At 40.4% G+C, this 18983-nt stretch overlaps 1 gene segment (V, D, J or C); it reads right to left on the bottom strand.

Moving 5' to 3' along the window:
* Window positions 1-9679: 9679 nt before the first annotated feature.
* On the bottom strand, window positions 9680-18983 carry LOC110296771. The segment is given in 2 exon segments: window positions 15046-15338; window positions 15438-15529. Coding segments are annotated over 2 exon segments (342 nt in total).

Genomic DNA, 18983 nt, shown 5'->3' with positions numbered 1-18983 from the left:
AGGAAAATATGTAATAAAAATATTAAAAATTTAAAAAAAAAGATGTTGCCATTCTATTTGGAGCCATTGTCATGCAATGTTTGTCATTTTTGTTTTGTTTTGTTTTGTTTTGTTTTCTTTCGTTTGGCTACCTTCATATGACACAATGTCTTCCAGATTCATCTGTGGCCCTGTCTGTATCAAAAGCTTATTATTTTCAGGTTAGATAATAATTTAGTATGTGTGTGCGTTCATGTATGTGTGTGTGAATGTGTGTGTGTGTGTAATGATTTATCCATGCTCCTGTGGACAGACATGGCTCCCACCTTTCAGTTGTTCTATTGGAATGCACTGTTATCCTATGATTTCTTCTAGTCCAGCAGTCACTCTTTGCACAGGTATATCCAGAAGCTGAGGTGATGGACCAGAGTAATTTTATGCTTCAGGTTTTGAGGAACTTCCATCGTCTTTCCCACAGTGAGGGGCCAAAATAATCTCCCATCAGCATCACACACACAAAAATAAAGGACCTGAATTAGCCAGAAAAATATTGCTTTTCCTTAAAATTTTGAAAAATGAGTCATTCTCTTGGAGAACTTTTATAAACCTGTGCAAGTGTGGAGTTTCTTACAAAGTAAATGGTTATTTACTTCCTTCAAGCAAGGGTACCAATTAGAAGCTGTAACACAAATTCTGCAGACTTGTTATTGATTTCTGTAACTTGACTGAGTGCTTGACTCATGATTCCCAAGAATATTTTCAATTGCTTGTTACTCAGTCAGTTATTGAAAATATTTATGAAGGAGCAAATTATATAGTACAAGCAATGGCAGTCTTCAGTGGTTCTCGTGTAGTGTGAACTAATTTCATTTTCCATATTTGAGTTCGTGTATGTCCATAGCATACCCAGGGGAAGGCATTTATCTGGAAATTCAATAAGAAGTTTTAGAGCGTGGGATAAATCCAAATGGGAAATAAACAATTGGAAAAACACTGAGACTGAATAGCAGAAGCCTGAGGCTAGGAGCAGTGGGTGAAATGGCATACCAATCCAAGGGTAGAAATGAAATGATAAAATGAATTGAATCAGAATCCTCAATGGATATTCCCCTTTCCAAATAACTAAAACCAGAGAAGAGAGATTTATAGAATACAGGGTTCATAAATCAGGAATGAATTGTTTTTCTTTCTTTCCCCATGCTCAGTAAAGAGCATTTGTAACTACAACATCCTAGTGCTGTCACGCAATTGGGCAGAGCTCACCCAGGAACACTTGGAACACTTTGATCTTTATGCATCTTACGCTCCATCTTATGCAAATAACAATAATCACAGCTTACTTGGTTTTATTTATTTATAATTACACAATTACATCTTCATAATATTATGTTTCTTTGCTTTAAAATTTCTAACAGTAAAGCAATAAATCTAAGAGAAAAATATGACTAGAAAATCTTTGAGAACCAATATTTTAAAATTTCATTTTTGTCATATATTTTCATTTTTTTCAGACATGTGTATATTGTGTGATCAGCCTATTTATTTTCATGTTTTCTTATTCTCCCTTTCTTGTCCCCACTGATGCATATTATTTGTTTCCTTAGATAGGTTCATGTCTACTTCTACTTCATATATACATATATCATTTTATATAATTACTGATAAAATCTAAGGACTACAAATAAGAAAATATTCAACTCTTGTCTTCCTACAATTGCTGTAATCCATCAAACTTCTACATGAAATAATTATCTCCAGTTGCACCTATTTTCTTGTAAATGACATAACTCTGCTCTTCTTTGTGGCTAAAAAAATATAACCAGTTTGTGTGTACAACACATTTGTAAATATTTCATTAATTTGTGGGAAGTGGCATATTACATGCTGCTTCATGCATGTAGACATCAGAAAATGACTTGCAGGAATCAGTTTTTCCTTCTGTCATGTGGATCCCAGGGACTGAAGTCACATCTTCAAGCTTATCAGCAAACACTTTTACCTGATGAGACATATTACTATCCTCTATATCAAAAACTCGTTATCCATCCTTCCGTTGATGGACAATTAGCTTGGTTCCACAATATGTCTGTTGTGAGCAGTGTTGCCATAAACATTGAAACCCAAGTACCTCGGTGATATGTTGACTTAAGAATCATTGAGTAAATACTTGGACTGGTCATGGCTGGGTAGTATGGCAGCACTATTGTTTTTGTTTGTTTGTTTTGTTTTAATCTGCATACATTTCCATATAGTTTTAATAGAAATTTTTGCATGTAAAAAAACCTCTTATACCACAACATAAAACAAAACAAACAAACAAACAAACAAAAACCTGCCTCTATGATTATACACAATCCTAGAGGCCAAACATTTGCTTTTAGCTCTAATCAAGTATGGCCAACATGGTAATGAATGACTATTCTGTCTGTTCACTAGAAAGTCAACTTCATAAAAAAGGGTATAATATATAAAGATACAACTAGCATTGTGTAATATAGCTATAAAATAAGACCTACAAGGTAAATGTAATGACAAAAAGTAAAATATATCCAGTATCTACCCACTGTATGTGTAGATATATTTGGACAGACATGTACCATACAGAAACTGTCAAAAAAGAATTTATCCTCTCCATATTTATAGAGACACTGAGTAGTGAATGCCAAGGACCACCCTTGGCTTGGAGTCATTAACATTAACAGGGAGAACATTCTTCATAGAATGTGAAAATATGTACATTATACAAATAAGTCTTGTGCCCACAGTGACCATTAACACTTGTGGAGGGCCATGCCTGCTAGCCCTGTCCCAGAGGCAGGAACCAAGTCATTCTATCCCCACCAAGGTCATGTCAGACATGGCAGTTGTACATTTAACACTGACTTATTGTAGAATGTGTACGGACAAGAGCATCTCAAGGTCTGAGGGAGGGTTACAGCCTAACTTGGGAGTCGTCCACCTTGCTCAAGCTTCCTTCACTAGGAAACTCTAATTTAGGAGTCTAACTTAGTAGACAATATGTGCTTTGCATTAACGTGCAATGCTACTTTATTTCATAAGGATAAAAGCAGTATATTTTCCTTCAGGTAAACCAAGTTAGCTATCCCGATAACCACTGCAATCAACAAGTGATTCTAGAATGAACTACTGGTGACAAGGGTCCTGTTCAGCCCCCTTATCTGAAGAGTAGTAATTAGTCCTCTTAAGATCATATGTGCACAGTGAATTTATGTGCTTACATGAAGTTCAGCAGATTATCTATATCCATACCACAATATGGGTAATGCTTATGAAATAACTTTTGTGAGGCATTCACCAGAGAAGACTGCTCAGATACTGGCTTAAGCCAATAGAAAGTTTTTATTAGCTGTCAGGTGACTAGACTGGGGTGGTTTGAATAAAGTTGGCCCCCATAGATTCATATGTTTGAATGCTTGGCACTATTAGGATGTGTGTCCTTATTGGAGGAAGTATATCACTTGGGCTTTTGAAGTCTCCTATGCTCATACTCTGGCCAGTGAGGATGACTATATCCTCCTGGCTTCCTGTGGAAGATAAGTCTCTTCCTGGCTGCCTTGGGATCAAGATGTAGAACTCTCATCTCCTTCTCCAGCACAAAGTAGGCCTGGAAGATGCCATGCTTCACACCGTGATGATAATGGACTAAACCTATAAAATTGTAAGCCAGTTCCTCTTAAATGTTTTTTTGTTTTGTTTTGTTTTCTTTTATAGGAAAATTGCCATAGTCATGGTGTCTCTTCACAGCAAGACACTGGATATTTGGAATCCCAGTGTAGCCTGATCCTTTTCTCAGGGTGAGCTTTTAAGCACATTAACTAAGTTCTTGATTAGCATGCTTCAGTTAACAAAAAGAGTTAGCCAGAAGCAAAACTAAAGAAGCTAAAAAGGAAGATTAGTACATTTTGAGAATTTCCAAGAACTATGTGGACTTTGATGGATTAAGTCTTTATTTTACTTTTGGCAGGTGCTGATGTTGACATACTGAGTTTTACAGCCTGAATGGTACTTCTACCTTGGAGTCAGTTGTGCTAAAGTCTGGGTTCTGTTATAATAACTGAACAATTTTCTTGTTTTCTAGAGAGATCTTATGGGTTCAGAAGAGGTTTGGTTTATAACTTTATTCTTCTATCACAACCCTGGCTGGAAGCATAACAGCATCCTCTAATGCCAATGGAGAAAAGATTATCAAAACTGCAAGTAGGAGACTGGTTTCTAGCTGTCATAAAGCCATTCTGTTGGATAGAATCTTTGAAATAAAAGTAATCTGTCCTTTCTAGCATGCTCTGTAATTGTTTACCTCATATTGTTTGCATAGTCACTAGAATAGGCATGACTTTTTTTTAAAGCTGTGAGTCTTGTACAACCTCCAGATCTGTAAGATGTAGTATTTTTGGAGCAAAGACACTCTTAGAAAAGGTGCTACTATAACCTTGACAAAAGTACAATCAGAACACCTGGCCATTTTTGAAGTAGAAGTTATCATCTATATGCCATAGATAGTAGAAATTGGGTTAATTTTAGTCAGTACCTAAGGCTTGATGTGAGGAGAGATTACCATGGTAACGGGTAATGGAATGGATCAAAAACTGAGGCAACAGTTTAATCAGAATCAAAAAGAAATAAAGGAGGGCAAGGAATAAGGAAAATGAAAACGAGACTTTGTTAAGATAAATCTAGAATTTTATTCCCAGATGAAAGGAAGCAATAATTATTGTCATTAAAGAAAAGAGACAATGAAGCCTTGAAGTCAGCAGTATATGAAGACAGAGGAGTTCTGGGGCAGTAATTACCAGCATGATGGAGCAGACCTAGAGAGAAGACTTGGTGCTCTCTGGACACTGCCAGCTCTCCTGCTTGACTGTTCATTTCTATACACTGAGTTATCTGTGGAGTGCTGTGGGTAAAGTTGCTTGCATAATGGCACATGGATCTCAAATGATAACCCACTTCCCGGTTACCCCTCCCCATCCCTCCATCCCCCATCCCACATCCACCCTCTCCTCCCTCCCCTTTGTCTCTATGAGGGTGCTCCCCATTCCACTCAACCTCTCCCACCCAACCACTCCAGCATCTCCCTATGCTGGGGCATCAAACTTCCTCAGAACTAAGGGCCTCCCGTCCCATTGATTGCAGATAAAGCCATCCTCGGCTACATATGTATCTGGAGCCATGTATATGTCTTGGCTGGTGTCCAGCCAAGCTGGGAGCATTAGGTGGTCCAGCCAGCTGACATTGTTCTTCCTATGGGATTTAAATCCTCCTCTGCTCTTCCAGTCCTTCTGTCAGCTCCCCCGTCAGGGACTCTGAGCTCAGTCAGATAGTTGGCTGCAAATATCCATATCTGCATTTGGTCAACTTCTGGCAGAACCTCCCAGGAACCCCGCCACATCAGGTTTGTCTCAGCAAGTGCCTCTTGGCAGCAGCAATATTGTTGGGGTTTGGTGTCTGAAGACAGGATGGCTCACTAGGTGTGGCTGTTCCCAGATGGTCCTTCCTTCAGTCTCTGCTCCATTTTTTGTCCATCTTTCCTTTGCACAGGAACCTTTCTGTGTTAAAATCTTTGAGATGGGTGGGTGGCCCCATCCTTTGACTGGGGGTCATGCCTATCTACTGGAGGTGGTCTCTGGCTATTGGAGTTTCTTACTTCCATTGGATGTGCCTTCCTCCTTGAGTGGAGAACAATCCTTCAGGCATCTCTGTTGAGTACTGAAAACGTCGGCCCTTTCCAAATGAACTGTATCATAGAATGAAGCCAGAAACTCCACACCTTTTCCTAGTGTCTGTTGGTATGAAAATGTGACAAAATGACCAGAAATTGTGTTACATCTCTAAATGACATTCTGTCCCATGTCTGTAACATCATAACTGAATGTTTGTGTGATTCCAGATTCTATATTTCCTCTGGAGAAAACAGAGGACATAAAAAAGACATGAGAAATTTAAGAATTACTCTTATGTAAATGCAGATGAGAATTTTCTGAGTACCTTCAAAGCTAGGGCTTTGGTTCCTAACAAACTGGAAGAGAAGTCCACAATGACATAGTCTGTACTGCACTCAGAGATTCTAGGATGACCTAATAAGAATAGAAACCAGAGAGTCATCATGGGAACAATATGCTACAGTGTAGCCCTATGAGTATCCTCAAGAATTCAGCGTGCATTAAACTATGCACATGTACCACAAGTGGTTCTAGAGGAGCAGAAGTATAAAGAAGAATCTTTTAAGAATCTGGAATCACCTTAATAATTTGCTAGTATTTTCTAATTCACCAACACCGTCAACTACTGAAACCTCTCCAGAATACTCTCTCTCTCTCTCTCTCTCTCTCTCTCTCTCTCTCTCTCTCTCTCGGAAGCTTGTAGAATATTGAAGGCCCGTGGTGGAAACTAGATTTCAAACTTAAAGAAGCAAATGCCTTTGATTATCTTGATCCATCAATTGCAACTGGTAATGAATTAGGTGACCCAGTGTACAAATTTTCTATAATTTGGGGGGAAAATCAGAAAATGATTTTGCTGGCTTGTTTGCTCTTAGTATCTCTGGAAAAATTGATGAAGGAAAAGAATGAGCTGTATGATAAAATTGAAAGGCTACAGATGCAAATAAACAACCTAAAGGTTTCCAAGTGTGCCCTTGAAGAGAATCTTCTCTCCAGCAGCCATAGAGCTTGAGTTACAGAAAATCAAACTGAAGCCCTCATTATAAGATTGGCTGAATTACAGTGAAAATTCAAGCCTCAGTCTCAGCGGATGTTAGCTGTTAAAGTAAGGGCAATAGTTGACAAAGAATGGGATTCTGTAACTTGGGATTGGGATGTGTGGGAGGATCCTGTTGATACTGAGAACCCGGAATCTTCAGATTCTGAAGGGTTTCCCTCACCTGAGGAAGTACTACCCTCAGCCCCCCAACCCCTTGAAATAATGCCTTTTTCACATGAAGAAATTAATCCCTCAGAGTCTGATGAGCCAGCGGTGATTTTCTCTGAAGAAAATGCTGAGCAAGACAATACTGATGTCCATCAAGGCCCACCAATAGTTTCTTCTAGACCTGTAACCAGACTCAAGGCAAAACAGGCCCCTAGAGGGGAGGTACAAAGTGTAGTCCATGAGGAAATGTGCTACACTACTAAGGAGCTTAATGAGTTTGCTAATTCGTTCAAGCAAAAGTCTGGGGAATATGTGTGGGAATGGATTTTAAGGGTGTGGTATAATGGTGGAAGGAACATAACACTAGATAAGGCTGAGTTTATTGATATGGGCCCTCTGAGTGGAGATTCTATTTTTAATATGGAAGCTCACATAGTTAAGTAAAATGTGTTAGAAGTTTTTTTGGACGGTAGCCTGAAGCATTTATCAAGAGATGGCCTACTGAAAAGAAATTGGAGGTGCCTGATATCCCTTGGCTTAGTGTTGAGGAAAGGATTTTAAGGCTCAGAGAAATTGCAATACTAGAGTGGAAAAGTTGTGTAAAACCTAATGGAAAGGCTGAGAAGATATGCCCTTCATGAATGCTATAAGACACAAACTGGTGAGAGGGGTACCAGCACATTTGAAGAGTTTCTTCTTGTCCTTTTCCTTGTGCCATACCTTAGGGTTGGAGATGCCACTGCTCAATTGGATGAATTAAATGCAATGGGTTTAATTGTGCCCCAAAGTAGCAAGGGCCAGGTAGAAGCATTGTATCGCCACAGGCAAGGTGATCATAGTTATTATAATGGACACAGTAGACAAAACAACATTTATAATGACCTAGCCTATAATGGTCAGCACAGGAGAGGTGAAATTTATAATGGCATGACTCGTAAGGACTGGCTAATAAATCATGGTGTTTCCAGGTATGAAGTAGATAGGAAGCCTATTGCATATCTGTTTGATCTGTATAAGCAGAAAAATTCTCAAATGAAAGGAAGGCTACATTGTATCATGGCAAAAGGTGATCTTGGCCAGTGAATTAATTTCCAGACTTGAGCCAGTTTGCAGACCCAGAACCCCTTGAATGAAGGGGTGGCCAGGTTCCCCTGAGGAAGGATCTTGATAAGACATCTAAAAGTTTTGCTGTTAGCCTTTCTCCAGTTTTCCCCCAGAGGGTCCTATGGCCTTTTACAAGGGTAACTATACAGTGGGGAGAAAAGAAATCAGACTTTGCGGGGCCTATTGGATACTGGTTCTGAATTTACATTGATCCCAGGAGATAATTAGAAACATTGTAGCCTTCAGGTTAAAGTAGGGGCTTATGGAGGACAGGTGATTAGTGGGTCTTTTGACTGATGTCTGACTCACAGTAGATCCAGTAGATCCCTGAACACATTCTGTGGTCATTTTCCCAGTTCCATAATGGATACGTGGGCTAGATATACTTAGAAATTGGCAGAATTCTCACATTGGTTCCCTTCACTCCCCACAAAGAGTTGTGACCAATGGTCATGTAGCCCATAACAGAGTTCTTCATGCTAATGAGGTACCTAGAGGCCATGAGGGTTTAGCCAATAAGCTTCTCTTCTCAGACATCTCTTCCTGTAAAAGGTATTTAAACTCTGGTCCACCCTTAGGAGGTGGTATACATCCACTTTTCACAACAAACACTCAATAAACAGTTTGGAACCAAAGAGTGTCTCTCCCATTAAGAACCACAGTGGGGAGCATGGAGAAACTCACTGTCTACAGAGTTGCACCACCTAAGTCTCCTGCAGAAGACTCCTCTGCTACTGGACTCACAGCAGAGCTAAGCCGGAGATCCCCTCCTCCCAGCCCCCCAGCCCACAGGCCCCCTTCCTTCTGGAAACCACACAGTTTCCAGCAGCAACTGGACACCTGTAAATCAGGTAAACTCAACTTCAGCCTCAGTTTCTCCCTCTGTCTGAGGCCTCCAACCTAGGCTACATTCTCCCACCTCTTGAGCAGTGCCTTAGCGCTTTCCACAAGTCCAATACCCAGTGGTGGCATAGGATAAATACAGTCTAGTGTTCACCATTTCTTCTGTACAGGTGAGTTCCCACACCCCTGCGGCGAGATGGAATGGAGCAGAGCGCCTCCATTTCACCTACCCAGGCTGCATTCCCACACCCCAGCAGTGAGGCAGAAAGCGAGACCACAGACCTCCTGCTTTTTCTGATGTCCAGTGAAAAAGGCTAGATGCCAAAGGTTCTGAGCATAACGGTTTAAAATTATGAAGCTAAAGGAATAGATGTTGGCAAGAGTAAGGTGGTAGTATGAAGTGGGTGCAAGCTTCCAGCTGGATGAGTGGGTGCACACCACTGAAGTTGCTACTTGCAGGATTCAGAGAAAGAGTCTGTGCAGAGGTAGCACTTTGATCAGAGCTAAAGCTTAAGACTAGCTAAAGGTAGAGAAAAAAGAGAAAATCAGAAACCAGACAAGATGGCATGGACAATATCAGACATACAAAACTACTGAAGACTACTGAACCACTGAGTGAATATATAGAAGTGATACATTTTTCAAAACCTCTGGGATCCTTTCTCAGAAGCTCAGTCTCTGACTCCTCAAGATTTAGAGATGCTAAAGTCCTGGTGGCTACAGTACTGGAGAAGAGGTTTGGGATGGCAGGACCTAAAGTATGTGGAATAGGATTCCTCTCTCAGCAAAATGTCCCACTTTCTAGCCCTGTGGTGAATCTAACTCTGTAGTGAGGTGATTTGGTAAATTATCAGTTGAAATGATTCACTTTCTAGCTGGTTTATTTTCTCTCACAACTATAAAACTCACTTAAGAACTGATACCCACAAGTACTTATCTTTACATCTGTTGACAGCAGAGCCGTGTAGAAGTAAGGAAACGCTACCTCTAAATATGAGCCTGGCATATAGGGTTGCAACATGGGTTGACTTTTAAGGTAGTGTTATAGTTTGCAACATCTGTTTTGGTTTCTATGTGAAATCTTCAATGCAGCCCTCAGTTGCCCCACAGCTTCCTGAACATGTAGGTTTGTGTACAGAGATCTAATGAGTCTGCAGGGCTGTGTCTTGGCTGCTGGCACAAAAATATACAGCTGAGTCTTCTGGATCCACGGCAGATACATGTAAGAGTAGCTTGGAGCTGTCTGGGCATTCAGGTATAAAACGACTGGGCACCGTCTCATTTCGAATCAATTGTTTAACACTGTAGAGAAACATGAGCTCTGGGGGCTTCTCAGCGCTCTGTTTATACCAGTACATAGCATTATGTCCCAGATGTTGCTCACATTCCAAAGACTTATTTGCTCTTCCCATGATTAGATATCTTGGTGACTGAGTAATTTTAGTGTTCATGAGTGCTAGAAGAAGAAAAGGACAAAATTCAGACACAGCACAGAAAAAAAGGTGGTAGCTTCAGCAAAAAGGAAGTTTGAGCTAGGAGCCTGTTGAATCCAAGTCTCACCTGTTTCCACAAGACATAGGGAAACATATAGGAGAAGCCTGCAGCTCATGGCGGAATCAGGCTCCAGACGGGTATTGTGTAGCTATGATACCCTAGATGAGAATTAGCTCTATTCTGCATGGCCCTGATTGGTAGTTTTGTCTGTGAAGTCACTATCTCTCTTGGTATCAAGAGATGTTTCTTTTTCCCCTTTAACTGTCAACTGAATTCACTGGGCTGGGAGGGATAAAAATGAAATGTTTGGGCTGGTGAGATGGCTCAGTGGGTAAGAGCACCCGACTGCTCTTCCGAAGGTCCAGAGTTCAAATCCCAGCAACCACATGGTGGCTCACAACCATCCGCAACGAGATCTGGCGCCCTCTTCTGGAGTGTCTGAAGACAGCTACAGTGTACTTACATATAATAAATAAATCTTTAAAAAAAAAATGAAATGTTTAAAAAATGCCCAAGCTTTTAACCTTCATGGGTATTTCTAGAAGTTATTCGCATTCTTGTAACTTTACTCTCAGCCTGAAGGTCTTCCCCGCCACCATCTCTAACATAGCCCACTTCTTCTTTGAAAGCCCCCCCTTGCACCCTTCTCAGTTTCAAGAAATAGCACCCTCAAAGTGTTGCTTCATGCCCCCACATTGATGACCTAGCTTTGTGGAAGCAGCTTGATGATTAGATGATTCTGAATGCCTAGATATCATTTGAAGTGTATAACAGTGGTGTCATCTAGGAGCCAGACACTGGTCAGTCCACTAAAGGGAGCATACAATGGATAAGACAGCCTGTGTGCATGTTGTTTAAGGAATAGAGCTTGCCTAGGCATAGAGAAAAGACACTGTACATAAGATGCTGAGAGAAACAGCATTTGATGTTAGACCAAAAGAAAATCAATTAGAAACTGATGCCAGTGTTTTTGAGATGTTTACAACCTAGTCTCTGAATGTTTATGTTGTTTACAATTAAACTGTTTAGAATGTTTGTGATCTAAGCTCCTGGATAAGGAGTGCAGATGCGTGAGATTCCCTTTCTTCTTTTTTGTAATTAGATATTTTCTTTACATTTCAAATGTTACCCCCTTTCTTTGTTTCCCCTCTGAAAACCCCCTATCCCATCCTCCTTCCCCCTGCTCACCAACCCACCCACTCCCACTTCCCTGCCCTGGCATTCCCCTACATTTAGGCATCTAGCCTTCACAGGACCAAGGACCTCTCCTTCCATTGATGTCCAACAAGGCCATCCTTTGCTACATGTGCGACTGGAGCCATGGGTCCCTCCAGTTCTTTCCCATTCTCCAGTGGCTCACCTTGCCCATGCCCACCTTCAGATGCATCAGTAGACCACAGCTCCACCCTGTGGCAAAAGTAGCCCATTTATACTCAATTAAGTCTCACTGATTTCTGCTATGCAGAGATTGGCAGTGCCAGTATTTTTACATAGCACAGAGTAAAATGGATATTAACTACTCAGCTCATATAGAGTTTATGGACTAAATTAGTTTATTTCATCTTCAGTGACCAACGATTGAGAGCAGGAAACAAAATACTATGTTCACCTACAGATTAGCAGGACAATTAAGAGTATTCATAGATAACAACTATAAAATAAAATTCTAATACATTTAAGGATGTCATTTGTATTGTAGCATTTAAATTATTTCCTATGTATAATACAATTTCTCATCTATACAACCAGAGAATCTGGGATGGAATATCCCCAGTTATGTCCATTTTTTAAATGTTAGAAATAAGAGACAATTTGTAAAACACATGAAACTGAAGAAGACCAAAGACCAAAGTGTGGACACTTTGCCCCTTCTTAGAATTGAAAACAATCACCCATGGAAGGAGTTACAGAGACAAAGTTTGGAGCTGAGACAAAAGGATGGACCATCTAGAGACTGCAATATCCAGGGATCCATCCCATAATTAGCCTCCAAACAATGACACCATTGCATACACTAGCAAGCGTTGGCTGAAAGGACCCTGATATAGCTGTCTCTTTTGAGACTATGCTGGGGCCTAGCAAACACATAAGTGGATGCTCACAGTCAGCTATTGGATGGATCACAGGGCCCCCAATGGAGGAGCTAGAGAAAGTATCCAAGGAGCTAAAGAGAACTGCAACCCTATAGGTGTAACAACATTATGAACTAACCAGTACCCCGGAGCTCTTGACTCTAGCTGCATATGTATCAGAAGATGGCCTAGTAGGCCATCACTGGAAAGAGAGGCCCATTGGACATGCAAACTTTATATGCCCCAGTACAGGGGAACGCCAGGGCCAAAAGTGGGAATGTGTGGGTAGGGGAGGGGGGAGGGTATGGGGGACTTTTGGGATAGCATTGGAAATGTAATTGAGGAAAATACGTAAAGAAAAAAAAAGAAAGAAAGAAAGAAAAAGAAAAAAAAAAGAAATGGAGCCAGCCTCATCATGATGTCCCATGCCCTTCCAGTGGAAATTAACTGGGAGGCCCACCATGGTAACTTCTATTACCTTGAATAAAATGTATATGCACTTTACCACTTAGCCATCAGATATTATCTTTATTCCAACTTATTTTTATGAAAGTGTTGAGTCTTTGTTTTTAGGCTAGGAAATGTAAGGACACTAATAAATACAGTAAAATGATCCATGATCCCTAAATAAATTGGAGTATTCACTTACTGCTGTGGTTATATTGAAAAATCACCATAATGCATAGTGCTTAAAGTTAAAAAAAATTCCAATACAGATAGATCTTGGGGCACATAGAAATGCAAAGTAGACCCAAGAATCTAAGTAAAGACATTTTGGAAGGGGGAGAACACTATTCAATTTGTGCATGCAGAAGATGGGCTACCTGAAGCCTGAGTGGAGAATCGTCTAGAAGGCTGGAGAGCTGAGAAGAGTTTTCAGCAAACATTTAGGATGGAAAACTCTGGGATTCAACCCCCAGTACATGAGAGAGATATTGATAAGTAACTACACTTCAACTTCAATGGAAAGTCTGTTTACTGGTAATAATAGCTATATGCTAGAGCTACCTAATAATAAGAAAAATCCTGAACTTGACCCTTCAAAATGAATTCAAACACTAGGATAAAACTGTACTTCTATAAGAAGTAAGTAACTCAGAGCATCCACATCGCATCACTAACAGCAATGCACATCAACTGCTTTCTACCTTGTCTTTCAGAATATTTATGTGAGTTTCCCACCTACACCATACCACCGTTGTATTGTACCAAAATACAAACTTGATCATATGTTAAGGAGACCCTGCAGGTGGTGGCAGCAGGCAGAAAAGCGAGCTACAAAGAAGTTAAAATAAAACTTGATTCAGATTGACTTTGTCAAACTGGATCAAACTTCAAGGAGTCTGATGCCAGTTGGTTTATTCATAATAAATATAGCACAGTATAGTCTGGAAAAAGTACACAGGAAGCATAATTACAATGAAGCTTAACTCATGGTACATGCCATTTCTTTCAGGAAGATGGGTTCTAGACACAGGCTACCTATATTAGCTTCAGAGCATAAGGAAGAATCTGGCCTGGTCTCAGTCATACAGATAGTGTATGGGTATTATTAACCAACCTCTGGTCCTGGCTGTGGAAGCATGGAGAAGCCTTTGGCTATGTAGATAATGTAAGGGTCAATTAGACTATTAGGTATCTTTGCTCCTGGTTGGGAGAGATTGGGGGAGCCTTTTGGCTGTATAGGTAACGTCAGGGTCATTTAGATTAGTAGCTACCTCCAGTCCTGGTTGTAGAAGTTTGATCCAACCTGACCAAACAGGCAACGCCAATCACCAGGCTGTTAATTATCTCTAATCCCACCTTTCTTGATGGAAGAACAGGTTTTATGCCCATTCCTTTGAGAGAACAATTGTGTGTGCTTAACACTCCTAGTTGTTCTAGAGATCTGTGGGTGCAAGATCCATTTGTGAAGTGCTCCCAACAGTATGGATTTCACATCAGTAGGCTCAACAATTAACTAGTGCGTGGACATTTACATCTAAAGACCTTATGTCTCCCAAACTATCCTCCAGCATTCACTGCTGTCTGTTTTTGGAGAAGGTTGGAAGATGACAGAATAGTGATAAAATTGTATTAGTAGATGAGAAGAGGTCCTGACTGTATAAGTCTGATTGAAGTGATTTCTCCTTCATCTTTCCTTTTCTAGTTTACCTGTGGCCATGGACATTCATGCTTCCCCGGATACCCTTTTCTTAAAACTAAAACTCAGTGATAAACTGAATTTCCTGTGGAGGCTCAGAATCAGTTACTTTGCCCTGTCCTTTAGGGACATAGTCCTTGATATTTGTAGAAACCATCTGCCTTTAATCCTTCCGTTACAGGCAACACACACAGCCAAAATTAACAAGCAGTGTCTTCTCTCACCAGTTAAAAATTCCAAGGTCTTTCATTGTTGGCAAAGCTTAGCTACTTGGGTGACTATGATGTGAACTACCATTCTGTCTAATCTGTAGAATTCTGTGAGACTCATCTATGCATAAAACACGGAACTGGTTCACCTCATGTATTATCGCAGGAGGCTGGACTTCAGACTGAAACACCACTGATGCTTCAGAAGCTCTGGGGGCATGGAGCCTCGGGTGTGGGTTAACACTTGGCTTGCACTGCTTCCTCGCTGGCTGGGTTTGTGCATAGGGAAACAGTGACTCTGCACAACTGTGTCTTAGCTGCTGGCACAGAGATACACAGCAGAGTCCTCCAGCTCTACAGACTTGATTTGAAGATTCAAATGAGCTTTATCTGAAGACTGAGGTGAGAAGCGCCTTGGGACTGTTTCGTTTACAATGAGTTGCTTATTATTGTAGCTAAACAAAATCTTCAGCAATTTCTTAGAGTCTTGCTTGTACCAGTACATAGTATCGTGGCCCAGAGTTTGCTCACAGTTGAAAGACACTTCATTTCCCACCTGTGTGACACGATAGTTTGGAGTCTGGAAAACAGACGTCTCCAAAGGGCCTGTGAAGATAATCATAATTCGGAAAATTTTCAGAAGTAGTCATTCTCAAAGGACTCAAACACAATCATAGCTCCTGGTTTAGGAACTCAACTACTCACCTACTCCCAAGAGGCAGAAGGCCACACAGCTTAGAAGCCTACAGCCCATAGTTGGGTCAAGGCAGGGCAAATAAGCCCTACCTACTGCAGCTATCAGACCAGGTGGTAGATTCCACTGTGGATGACGTGTGATTTGTCTGTCTATCACCACAGCTAGAAAGGTGCTTGATTCAAAAATACACACACACAGAGGCGGGGGAGGAAGGGAGAGGAGAGGAGAGGAGAGGAGAGAGAAAGGGCAAGAAAAAGAGAGAGACAAAGACAGAAACAGACAGTGAGACAAAGACATGAAGAGAAAGAGAGACAGAGTGGCACAAGAGACATAGAGACAAACAGAAAAATTTTGGTAATACCACCAACCAGTAAACCCAGGTGGTACATATATGTTTTACTGGACACAGAAGGAACATAAGACTACATCAGTAAAAGAAATAAGAACACAAGCCTTCCTGGAAGGACAAATGTGGCTTACTTGTTTGAGACATTAAATGCCAACACAGTGCAAAGCAAGAAGAAAATAATCACACACTTAGGATATTAATATTCTGAAAGGAGTAAAAAGAATTGAATATAGGTATGCGGTCTTAAATCCTATAATCCCAGCACTCAGAAGGCTAAGTCAGGAAGATTGCTGAGTTCAAGGCCAACCTGGGCCATAAAGTGAGTACTAAGTCATCCAGAGTTCAAGAGCCAAAACAAATGTAGAAAATATATAGATTACCTGTGGATTATACAGGTCATGTTATATGGAAATCAGCAATTCATTTTTAAGCAGCCCATTTTCTCATCTGTAAAACAGTGAGCTAAAGTCAATAATTTAAAAATTCTGTGAGCATTCATTGGTGCCCTTAGCACATACTGTTTCCTTACTTCACAAAGCTCACATGTGAAGTGTTTCAAAGGAGAAAGCAAGAGATACAAAACGAGAAAGAAGGAGAAAAAGAGAGAACGGAAGGAAGACAGGAAAGAGGAAAGTAAGAGAAAGAGGGTGGGAAAGGGGAGAGAGAAAGTTTGGTGGAGAAACCAAGGTAGAGAAGAGAGAAAGGAAGGAAGGAAGATAATAAGAAAGAATAGAAAACAAGGAAGAGGTGGGAGGGGAGACATTGTAAGGGACAGGTCACAGCGTAATCATGACCATGCAGGAGCAGTGAGAATGCTTGAAGATGATTTAAAGTAATTATCTATCCTATTTTCTGTAAATATTCTTGATGCAATCAGGTGAGCAGTGCCTAGAAATGATGTCGAAAGGACCCTGACCCAAGGAATCTTTCTTTACAGGAAGCAATGTTAGTTAGAAATACTGTTAAATATTTTTTTAAATAATTAAAAAAAACATTGTTAGTTTTGCCTGAAGGAGGCAGAAACAAATATTGATGTAGATTTTACTTCCTGACAGCTCTAGCCAAGCTGGAGAGAGGGCAGCCTTACAGAGAACCCAGAGCTGACTCTGCCATCCCCAACAAGGGTTGAACGAAGCAATTTTAGCTTGGCTGTCACCTAAAAATAGAACTATCTAGGAGCAGTGGGGATGAGGCAGAGGCTGGAGAAGAACCAGAGAAACCGGGAAGTGGACTGACTGGCAGCCAGGGCCTTATTTTGTCACTGAGTCTGAATTTAGCTTTCTTTAAGCTCCTTCTATCTGGTTACACTGAAGAGTGTGTGTCTCAGTGGGAGAAGCCTACATGTTCATCTGTTTTATATATGAAATCATCCACCTTGGACCAAAACTCCCACTGTTGCTTCTGCCTTGAGTGATTTCCATCAGAAGAAATCCCCTGAGAAATCAAGGAGCAGTGCCCTGGCAGAGCATGGTGAAGAAAGAGTCTCACAGCTGGCTCTGTCACCTGTGGTTAGCATGGCACAGGAACCCATGGAGATGTCATTGTCACAAGTGTTCCATCTCTCTGTGTTCAGACTGTTTCTCACATCTCCTACAGAACAAGGAGCAAGGCAGCCTGGTTCTGTTCTGCTTAGTGCAGGGAATGTTACAATGTCACTGACCCAGAAAAGAATGATCAACATTCTCACTGGTAAAATCAAACAAACAAACAAAAAAAAACCATAAAAGTCAACATACACACTAATTAATGTTATCTTGAGCCAGAAGGTTTATCAACCAGTTTTCCAAATAAAAATTCAGAGCAAACCAAAGAAGACATTGCATTATAGGCCTTTTCCCATTTACCTTTACAAGTTATCAGTTGTTTTGCCTATTTAACTATTAAATTCTCATCCAACCTCTTACAGCAATTACATATGTTACTGATACTATTGCATAGTATCAATCTAATTTCAATCTAGTTTCTTAAAAAGAGCAGTTAACAAAATTTATTTGTAACAATATGATATACACTACTGGGAGAAAGTTGTAGATATTTTAATTGAGTGCGCAAGAGAACAATCCAAGAGATTCCATGCACTAAATTATAGCTCCTCACTATTAAATTTTAATTTTGATGATAGATATGCATGTGTTTGCCTTTTCTGGTGTTCATAATTCTCAGAGGATTTTGAAAGCAGCTCAACACAGAAAGCAAGTTAGGTTTTAGCTTAGAAAATTGAGTTGGCAATCTTCAGTGTATTTCTTTGTTTTGTTCTAAGATGAGCTACATAAATAAGCTTTGAAGAAAAGTGGATCAATTTCCAGTTAACTTATTTGGCTAGACTCTCACTTTGTGCAATATGGTGGAATAGATATGGCAGCATGGGTAGATATACTAGAACTTCCTTTCTGCTACCGAGCAACTGTGCACAGAAAATGCAATTTTATGATATCTTTAGATTTCCACAAAGCAAGGGAAATTCCAAATTCATTAAAAGTGAGATAGCGTCTTGAGTTAAAACACATTGTCTTAGACCTATGTTCTCTGTGACAGTCAATGCCCCCTGGTTTTCTATCTTCGGGTATTTTGATAGCATCAAAAATGTCTCTATCAGGGCAGTCCTGTTTCCAGGGTATTTGTAGATAGAGATTGAAGTTGAAAATAGAATCCAAATGGGACTTTGCTCTTGATATCTTCTGAAGCTATTGCTATTTTAATAGAAAATATGCCCAGAGGAAGTGTTTCCTATTATTGTGTAAATATAGTTCTCCAAGAATGGAGAGAATCACTCAGAAGAAGAACAGCCACAGGATATTGCTAGTCTAATTCTTTGATGATATGAACAGAAATTCATTGAGGGGAAAAGAAATGAGATTCTTGGTCTCTTTTGTCCTAAGTAGTAGATTTTGTCACTGGTTGTATGTTTAAATGTCCTCAGGAACCCCTGGTCTGCAGCATTCACTGCTAGTCATAGGAGCTCACATCATGCAAGATTGGACCAGACTAGTGTTGACTGAGTTAGAGCATAAACCCAGCTCCTAGAGCTTCATATATTGCTTTCAAAGATGTATTCTCTACCTGCACCTACCTGTGGGTTCCCAGTTCTTGTATCTCCAACTACTTTCTAATTCCATGCAAGTACACATAAAAGAAGTCAGTCAGACCATTTGCTGGAACTTCAGTGCAGAAAGAGGTCTGTGTTTAGCCATTCACCTGACAGCAC

This window comes from Mus caroli, chromosome 6, assembly GCF_900094665.2.
Source record: "Mus caroli chromosome 6, CAROLI_EIJ_v1.1, whole genome shotgun sequence".
Classification (NCBI taxonomy): Eukaryota; Metazoa; Chordata; class Mammalia; order Rodentia; family Muridae; genus Mus; species Mus caroli.
The sequence above is the reverse complement of the archived record's forward strand: the minus strand, read 5'-3'. Positions and strand labels throughout refer to the sequence as shown.